At 50.8% G+C, this 9,915-nt stretch overlaps 1 protein-coding gene across 2 annotated transcripts in view; it reads left to right on the forward strand.

The window, feature by feature from the left end:
• Positions 1 to 9,915, forward strand: part of FAM3B (FAM3 metabolism regulating signaling molecule B) — a 41,744-nt gene extending 31,829 nt beyond the window's left edge. For both annotated transcript variants that reach the window (XM_058732063.1, XM_058732062.1), the window contains 5 exons: positions 1,586 to 1,644; positions 2,625 to 2,675; positions 3,670 to 3,757; positions 4,887 to 5,019; positions 9,787 to 9,915. In XM_058732063.1, the coding sequence (XP_058588046.1) occupies positions 1,586 to 1,644; positions 2,625 to 2,675; positions 3,670 to 3,757; positions 4,887 to 5,019; positions 9,787 to 9,876 (421 nt within the window). In that variant the 3' untranslated portion in view covers positions 9,877 to 9,915. The remainder of the gene's footprint in view (positions 1 to 1,585; positions 1,645 to 2,624; positions 2,676 to 3,669; positions 3,758 to 4,886; positions 5,020 to 9,786) is intronic.

Genomic DNA, 9,915 nt, shown 5'->3' on the forward strand with positions numbered 1-9,915 from the left:
ATTCGATAGTGTGACAGACCATGCGTTTGAGAAGTTGTGGTGATTTTTTCTTAATTAAGGCATTAGATGATATATTCTTCTGGGGATTTTTGTTTGCTTATACCAAGGACTTGGAACCATTAGCAGAATAGAACGATCTGAATAAATGCTAAGGATTGAGATTTGGCGGGGGCGGGGGTCACCCAGTTGACTTAAAATTTGGAGGCAGCTATTCAAGTTCTGATCTATTTCTGGTTCATTCTTGTTTTTAAGATTCATCTGTTTTTGATCCCAACCCAAAGAAGATGAAGGATTTGACATGGCCTTCCGTTTGGTGGGCCCGGCTTCCGACTTCTGTCCCACTAGCCTCACATGGTTGTCAAAAGTGCTACTCTTCTTTTTTGACCCTTTTTCTGGAATTAGCAAATGCTCCTGAGGCAAAGTAGATTTACCTGCTGAGCTCACCTGCTTGAAACTTAGTGTTCTCCCACATCCTGGCTTTGGAACTCTTCACTTCCTTGTTAGGTCTCCAGTACAGTCAAGTAGATACACTCTTCAAGTCCCATTTTTAAATTTTTCTCTCTGAGACGTTAGGTTCAGGTGACCCCACTTTCCATGATCACAAATGGAAGTTTCTCTTTCTTTTTCAAGATACTATAGAATATTCTCAAAAATTGTCAAAAAGCTCTGCCTCCAAAAAGGACTTAGCCTGGAAAGCCCCCAGGAGAGTTTTGGTAAACATGTCAAGAGCAACATATTATAGTGCCATATTCACTGCTCCCAAGCATGGGAAAAGGAGGGAAACTTCCAGCTTCTTTTTGTGACTGTATCGCTGATTATAAAACCTGACAGAGGGTATATGCACACACACACACACACACACACACATGCACACACACACACACACACACACATGCACACACACACGCACGCACACACACACAATTCCAGGATCTTCAGTAATAGATACCATCTCCAGGAAGGTCAGTCTTCTTACTGGTTTTAGGGCACAATTCATTTGAAGTTGACATTTCCTATTCTCCCATTTAAAAGTGAAAATTAAGTGACGTGATCTAAGGCATTTCTTTGAGGAGGTAAGCTGGGTGCCGTTTTGTGGCTGGATAAAAGGATCATCAAGAGTCAAGCAAAGCCTCCGTCAGTACGAGGACAGAGGGTGTATACGTGGGTACCAGCCTTGAGTTAGGTCCATTTCCAACTGACCCACCTCTTAGGACTTCATAGCTGTAAGATGGAAAAATGAATGGTGGTGAGATGGTCGAGGATTCAGTGAAACAATATTTGTCAAGAGCCTGCGCTACACAAATACTTGATTTTCCTCTTCCTGGCCATTTGTCTGGATTGTAAGATGAAAGGCAGTTTCCAGGTTTTCTGAGGGACCAAGTCTGTGGAAACTTGGAGGTGGGTATGTGCAGAGCGAGTATGGGGGTGACTTTCAAGGGCGCTGGGCCAAGGCCGGTGTGGACCTGTGACGGGCTGGTAGGCACCAATGGCAGTGTCTCTGTCGAGAGAAGAGTTTATGGAACAGGGAGGGCTACTCATTGCTTAATAAGAAAGGGACTCTGACTGACCCTTATTTATATTTCAGGCTTATAGGAGAAAAGACTGGAAATGTTGGAAGAGGAATAAATATTGCCATTGTCAACTGTGAGTTATTAAATGTTTTCTTTCAAACTTCTCTAAAAGCTCCCATGATTGGGTTTTCAAAGATACTTTGGGTTTTTTATGATTTTTGCACACGATCTAGTCTAGGCTTATATCTGAATGTGTTTTTAAATTATTGGGTTATTTTTATAATGCCTCACTGTCCAGATTATTTGTGGTTTCTACAAAAAAAATGGGGGGGGGCTCCTGGCTGGCTCAGTCAGAGGAGTGTGCAACTCTTGACCTCAGGGTCGTGAGTTCGAGCTCCATGTTGGGTGTAGAGTTTGCTAAAAATAAATAAACTTTTTTAAAAAGTCAAATATAAATAGGCTTTTAAAAACCAAAAAAAAAATAAAAAGGACCCACAGAAGGCAGGGTTAAAACCAGCTAAGCATGCTGTGGGGGCACAGACCAGTCTGGCATTGCTCTTGGATTCCTACGAGCCCCGCAGAGGGTGGCACCAGCAGCCAGTCCCCACCTCTGTGAGAAAATGCCACTTGGGCCTCAGGGGAAGCCGAGCTTGGCATCCTCGTAGAGCTGGGAAAGACATCCTGTCACGATTGCCACTGGGGGCCCATGACCGTGAGAACTGTTGCAGGCTTGGGGAAGGGGTTTTGTGTGTGTCCTGTGCCTGACAGCAAGCTGAGCACGCGGTCCCCTGATCACGGGGCTGTGGGAACCAGAGAAAATGTGCCCGCTCTGGGAATCCAGCTGGGAAATTAAAATATGAAGCAGAGAGGGCTGAGGTGGGCACCCCAGTGTTTGTGTGGGAGAGGTGGGTGTGGCAGGAAGGGGTAGGGTCCACCTAACTGAAAGCAGACAGGAGGAAAGTTCTAGAACAGCTGTTCAGCCATGACCTGCCCTGCCCACAGCAGCCATGCTTCCTGGAAAGAGGAATGTGTCGTTTTGAGCACCGTGGTGCTGCAAATGCATCCCGGGGTCCAGTGAACTTTCTTTTAAAAACTATTTCTTTTTATTTTTAGATATGACTGGGAAAGTGACGGCAACACAGTATTTTGATATGTTTGAAGGAGGTAAGAAAACTCTTCCTATGAAAATTAAAATGAATTCTAAACATTAAGATTAAAAAGAAAACACAGATAAAAATGTCAAACATTCTTATTTTGTCTACTAAAAACGTTCCAGAAGCTCATGTGAATATTCTAGAACACTCTTACACAAGCCCTCCTTGTCTCTAACTGGATTCATGTGGTGAAGTTTGAAGGTGTTGTCTAGAAAATGTCTTCTCTGATCACGCTTGTCCTGGATCTTTTCTTCTGTTCCTTCATCAGATAATGGGAAAGAGAAAACATTTTTTTTTTAATCAGATATGTGTAAAATAATGTGATTAGCCTCCATCCCTGAACAGCATCGTTATCCCTATCCTGTTCATGGTGTCCCGCTGGGCTAGGCACACGCATCCCTGGGATGCACTGGACTTGACCGCAGTGGTCAGTCAGGATATAGCAGCCCCTTATATTTTTATTGAACAGTGAGGATTATTAAAAACAAGTCTTTATAAGGACAACAGAGAAATTAAGAGATGGCTGGATGCACCTGTTGGGCACTATGCATTTTTACTCTGTAAGTAACGGAAGCGTCACTGTAAATGACAAGCCCTTCCTGTTCTTCCCGCAAGACCTACCATGCCCAGTCTGGTCAGCACGTCTGATTTCTCCCCCGCATTCTGCATATGAGTGTCCTGGGGCCACTCTGCTGTCAGATGGTTCCTCTCGGGTCAGGGCTTCATTAGTCATTGCAGAGAACGGGCCACATGTGCTGCGGTCTCAAGGTCGAGTCATAGAATCTTAAGGAGCCGCCCGTGCCCCTCACCTCTGCTGGTTGCTCCGTGGAGCCCAGCGGCCGCTCACTCGTGGACCAGGAGTACCATTCACGTGGTCGTCGGAGGAGCTCCAGGAACCGGAAGATTCCGAGCAAACACAGCAGCTAAGAGCAGAGGAGGCTCAGCGTCCGGGGCCAGTGGACCGGGAAGACCCTAAAACTGATTGATTTGCCTTGACCCAACAGATAACTCCGGACAGATGATAAACTTTATTCAGAGCGCACCGTCAAAGTCGTTGCTTTTCATGGTGACCCACGATGATGGAGCCAGCAGGTGAGCGTGTACAGATTTGTCGCAGCGGCAGGGGGGAAGCCAGCTGGCAGGGAGCGCCAGGCCAGCAGCAGGGCCCCTCAAGAGCATCCTGTAGGAAAGAACACAAATCCAAAGGGCAGGATGCTTTCTTAAGGAGCCTCTGACAAAGCAGCCTGTGTTCCTAAAAAAACCCGTGAGTAGCCAGGGGTAAGTCAGTACTAGAAGCTAAAGGATCTTTCCAGGTAGCAAGACGGAGCCACCACTGACCACAACTAGCACAGGAAAGCTAACACTTGGCCCAAAAAAGCTTACACCCAGGGCTGGACTTACAGAAATAGGAAAGGGAGTTGAGAAAATTCTCTGTAGGAGCACCAATAGAATGAAAAAGACACGCCCACACACGCACAGTACTTTCTGTAGGGAGAGGTGCATCCGGCTCCGCGTTTCTCGCAATTCTGGGTAAACGCGTGCACCTTCGCTGCCAGACTTCCAAGGACCTCCAAGTGCTTCTGTGCGCTGTGTTTCCAAGGTGGTTCCCGAACCCAGCATTCCCAGCTTTATGTGACCTCAGCCCTTATTTTTAATAGAGTATCTTACCAGACTGAAGTTATCTGGTGCACACTTGGAAAAATTCCGACTTCGCTCCCTCGGGGAAACTCTGAGCTCATTGTTTTGTTTTGTTTTTTTCCTTTCCTTGCTGCCTTCCTTCCTCTGCTTACTCGAAATTTGCACGCTTTTACGATGGTTGGCCTTGTTTTCCATTTTTTGTTTTCTTTTTTGATACTGACCTTTGTGAAAATGAAAGGGACCATTCTGACCTTTGCTTTCATCTTTCAGCAACTTCTGTCTGCTTATTTTGTGGTCAGGAAACAGGAGGGACAGCAGAGCCCAATGGTTACGTTGGCTGGATGCGAGGACGTGACTGCACCCCAAGACACAGGGCTTTTGAGAATCGAGAGTTAAAACTGTGCGTCCCACACTGGTCTTAAGGAGTCCCTGATGTTGTCACGTGTTTAGAAATCCGATATCCTCCCGCTGTTTACGCCAGGAGGAGGTAGATTGCTTTAGAAGCCCCTTTCCCAGGACAAAGTGGGGTGACCCTCTGGTGTTTCCACATGCGACCTTCACACGCCCTCCCTTCTCCCCCCAGGTTGAAGGAGGACGCCAAGAAGGTCATAGAAGGACTCGGAAGTAAACACATCAGGAACATACAGTTCAGGTCGAGCTGGGTATTTCTCACAGCCAAAGACCTTCAACTTCCCAAAGAAATTCAGAGAGAAAGTGTAAGTGTTTTTCAAAGGTCCTTTCCCACAAATGGTCCATAGAGCGCGCTCTGTGATTTGAAAGGCTGTGGGTTGGTTACGGCCGCTTACCTCCGAGACATTCCTGCGCCAGGCGGGCCGCGTGGGCTCGTGGCCTGGGACTCTGCATTCCCAAGTCCGGGAAGAATCACGGGGAGGTGTTCGAGATGCCCTTCTGGGTGAAAGAGCCCATCGCACAGTGTGGGTAACCCTTTTCACGTTACACCGTGAAAAGGCGCGCGACTCAAGTTCACCCTGCCCAAGCCTGTTTAAAAGTCGAGGACGCTTGAGACTCCGCAGTCCGGGACAAGCCTCTCTGTCCTTCGCCTCGGCCGTGAGGCCCATAGCCGCGCCGGTTTGGGGACTCACCCAGCCTGTGCACGAGATGGGCTTAAAGCAGCGGGTGCCAGACACACCCTGGATGAATGCAGCCTTCATCGGTGTTGTTGCCAGAAGTCCACGCGTCATCGAGTCCCCCCCACCGTGTCCTCTTTGTGGAGGGAGAGCAAAGACCGAGAGAATAAGGTTTCTAACGCAGGAAGTCGGTCGCCTGTGAAACTTCCATCAGAGCATCGGCACCTGTCCTGGGGGTCACAAGCGGGCGCCCCTGGGGACCGTCACACAGCCCCTTGCAGAGTCGCCGCTCGCTGGGACACACGACAGCTTCTGGACAGGAGGGGTTAGCGGCATCGGAGTGAGGGCCCCAGCTGCTCCTGCGCAGGAGAGGCGCCTCCTTTCTAGGGGCCGGAGACTCCAAGGAGGCAGTGGGCGTCTGGAGGCCGTTGTAAGAGGCTGCTTCCGACTTCAGGCCGGGTGCCCTCCTGGCGCCCTCTGGTGTGGTGACGGGTCTGGGAAGGGAGACACGCAGAAACAGACAGCAGGGGGGTCTCTCCTCGTTCGCAGGACCACCCTGGCTGGAGACGGGGGCTGGGAGAGGTGGGGCTTCAGTGTGGCCGCACAACCAGGTAACTCGCGACCAGCTCCCAAGGGAAGGCCCTCGGCTTCTCTGATGCCCTCCGCCGTAGCACTCTGGAGGCTGGGCAGTCGGGGTTATTTTAGCACGCCTCTAAAAAAGCACGTTTCCCCTTGTAACTCTCAGGTTCTTTTACTGACAGGAAGCCAGCCTCGCAGAACCCGTTAGGAGTGTTTACCCGGCGCCCTAGCGTAGACTTCTTGTTGCTAATGACTGGGTCCGGACACCCAGTGCCCAGCAGGGACCTCAGTGACTTGTCCTAATGAGAAGGGCGTTCCCTGGGCTCCGCGTGGTAGCGCTTGTCTGGGCCAGGGCCGCCTGGACCCACTCTGCTCCGTGAGGTGAGCTGAGCCAGGGGCCAGGCGCAGCCACATAAGGGTCCCTGGGGATTGAGTGGGAACGATGAGCAGAGAGCAACTTCCGGGAGCTTCCCCTGCCCCGCCACGTGGCACTCGTCCACCCCCAACCTGCCGTCCCCAACCTGAGTCTCCGTAAAACACTGATGCCCAGGCCGTATGCAGGCCAGCCGGACTGGAGTCTCAGGGTGGGAGCTGGCTGGTGATTCTGACGCACAGGAAGGGTTGGACCCGTTGCCCTGATTTGCGCGGCAGGTTGGAGGCCCTTGCCCCAGCTCTCTTACCCTGTGTCCTCCCCACCTGCCCGCCGCCCCCCTCTTCTCCACCAGCTCCCTCAGCCTCTCTGGGTGCCTGGCTCCACCCCCACGCCACCTGCCCCAGGTCAGGGACCCCAGCCAGAGCCCAAGCCGGGCCGCCTAGGGGCGCACTGCCCTTACCACCCCGCCCTCTGGTGCCTGAGTGGGTCCTCAGTATCAGAAAAGCCAGGCGTGAGGCTTGAATCCCTTCTAACTCAACGTTAACATCTCAACAAACAGGTTCCCTACTAATGTTCAGCTAAGACACTTAAAATAAAACCTCATTTGAATTGCAAAGTAGCAGTGGCCCTTGCTCTCCAGCCTTCTCTGCAAGAAAAAGTTTCTGGAAGAGGAGGAATCAAGGAAAGAGCGGGTTTCCAAACGCAGTCCTGAGTTCAGAGAACCCATGTGTTTTGAAACGGTGGCGGGGGGGGGGCAGGGGGGTGGGAGGGAGGGCTCGAAGGGAATTTTGGGAAAACGCGTGTCTTCCCTGCATGGGAGGGTTGAAGATTTTTGCTGCAGTGGCTACAAGGGTATCCGGATGAGACCTGAACCCGTGAGCGGGTCTTGCAAGGGCTGTTAGAGCCGGGGCTTGGGGACACTCCAGGGGGTTTGCTCAGATGCCGGGCGAGGCCCGAGCTGGGGGCCTCGTCTCACCCAGAGCTCAAGTCGGTACTGTCGGGGGATTCACATGTCTTCCTGATTTGGATATGCGGACTTGCTGCGTGGACTTCCCCGAGGGTGATGTCTGGCTGTGTGGGATGGGCCTCCGGAGCCCTGGGTGGCCCCCAGCCATTGTCACATCCAGCCCCCTGCTGTTTCCAGGGCACAGCCCGCAGGTCATTCCCGCGTTCGGAAGCCTCCACCAGCCCTCTACACACCAAACTGAATCTTAAAACATAAGACACTTGCTTTCTTCCGAGCTACCCAGGGAGGGATCCATCCGTCATCGTTCTGCATCCCTGTGATATCTTACGGGGAGACTCGCGGCGTCCGGGACCTTGACGTCCTGCAGGCAGAGGAGGAGGATGTCCTTGAATTCCTTGCAGCAGGAACCCACCTAGGCGGCACCAACCTTGACTTCCAGGTGGAACAGCACCTCCACAGAAGGAGGAGTGGTGGCGTCTACGTCATGAACCTGAGGAGAACCGGGAGAAGCTTCTGCTGGCAACTCGTGCCATTGTGGCCATTGAAAACCCGGCTGATGTCAGCGTCCCTCTCACCCAGGAATCCCTGGCCAGCAAGCTGGGCTGCAGCTGGCCGCTTCGCTCCTGGAACCCTCCGGAAGCAGATCCAGGCAGTTACGGGTGGCGGTTGCGGACCCCAGGGCTGACTACCAGCCTCCCAGGGAGGCATCTCATGTTAACCTGCTTCCCTTCGCTCTGTGCAGCCCCAACTCTCCTCTGCGCTGTGTGGACTGGTCAGCATCCCATGCAACGCCAAGGGAGCTCACCCGGGGGGGACGCCGGCCTGGAAGGTTCTGCGCATGGGTGGCTGTGGGAACTTGTGCCTGATTTCCACTTCTACAGAGGCCTGAAGACATTGTAAGGGAAGAGTAGGCCGCTGCTGGAGAGGCTGTGACCAAAGAGGAATTTCAGGGTGAACGGGCTGCTCCGGCTCCTGAGGTCATGCTGGCCTGAGGCGGGCAGGCGCCCTCTCTGCCTGTTTGGCACTTTACCACTGGAGACTGAGCAGTCAGCCTGTCGCTGAGGACTGGTCCACAGCTTCCCCTGCTCGGGCCACTGAATGGCTAGGAAGGACCCCTGATTCTATACTTTATTTATTTTTTTATTAAATTTTTTTAATGTGTATTGATTTTTGAGAGACAGAGAGAGATAGAGCATGAGTAGGGGAGGGGCAGAGAGGGAGGGAGACACAGAATCCGAAGCAGGCCCCAGGCTCCGAGCTGTCAGCACAGAGCCCGACGCAGGGCTCGAACTCACACGCTGTGAGATCATGACCTGAGCCGAAGTCGGACACTTAACCAACGGAGCCACCCGGGTGCCCCTGATTCTACACTTTCAATGTGAATTTTATCTTAGTAAATCTGTTCTATAAAAAAAGGAATGTAAAACCGGAATGAAACTCATGGAAAGTTACGGAAACTACAGTTCCATAACAATGCGTGTGATCCCTCCTGTGCTTTAGATTAAAGCGTTCCGTTATCTGTGAGAGGATCGAAGACGTGAAAAACTAAAGCCCATTCAGGATGCACATTTGCTGAGCAAGGGACTGTACAGTTTCCCTGGAAAACATACAGTCCTACTCCCAGAGAATTGGAAAGTAGGCATTCGAGCTATGCTGTCCAATAAGGCAGCTCCTGGCCAAATTTGCATTTACATTTAAATTTATTTAAATTAAATAGAATTTAGGGGTGCCTGGGTGGCTCAGCGTGTTAAGCATTGGACTCTTGATTTCTCGCGGTTCATGAGGTCGAGCCCCACACCAGGCTCTGCACTGATGGCCCAGAGCCTGCTTGGGATCCTCTCTCTCTCTCCCTGTGTCTCTCTGCCCCTCCCCGACTCGCACACGCGTGTGCACACTCTCTCTTTCTCTCCCCAAATAAATAAACATTTTTGAAAAAGTAAAAAAAAAAAAAAAAAAATGAGTTCCTTAGTCATAGTAGCCACATTTTCAGTAATCACTAACCCAAATGTGACTCTACGGGATAGCATAGACTCCTGGATAGATATCTACATCATTGAAGAAAGTTCTAGAGCTGCATTAACACCTAGTTCCAATATTATTAAACAAACTTTTTTTAATGTCTATTTGTTTTTGAGAGAGACAGGGAGCGCGAGCAGGGGAGGAACAGAGAGAAAGGGAGACGCAGAATCCGAAGCAGGCTCGAACTCACAGACCGCGAGATCATGACCTGAGCCCAAGTCGGACGCTTAACCGACCGAGCCCCCCAGGCGCCCCCCTGGCTCCAATATTATTATTTTGTCTCCATTATTATTAAGAAACATGTTGAGAAAAAAATACTCAAGTACCCAGAGTAGTTTGGAGCGAATCCCATTTTAGGAAGTGATTCTCTTTTTATGACTTCGCTCGTCGCTGACGCATTAAATATTTGTTAATTAGCTTGGTGGATACAGAAAACTCTTTTTCTTTTTTTGCACAGATCAACCACTCTGACAGTGCAAGGAACAGATACTCTGGCTGGCCTGCAGAGGTACAGATAGAAGGCTGCATACCGAAAAAAACAAGCTAACGTTGCGCGACCTTAATAAATAGATTATGTATAGACCAA

The sequence above is a fragment of the Neofelis nebulosa genome, chromosome 5 (genome assembly GCF_028018385.1).
Source record: "Neofelis nebulosa isolate mNeoNeb1 chromosome 5, mNeoNeb1.pri, whole genome shotgun sequence".
Taxonomy (NCBI): Eukaryota; Metazoa; Chordata; class Mammalia; order Carnivora; family Felidae; genus Neofelis; species Neofelis nebulosa.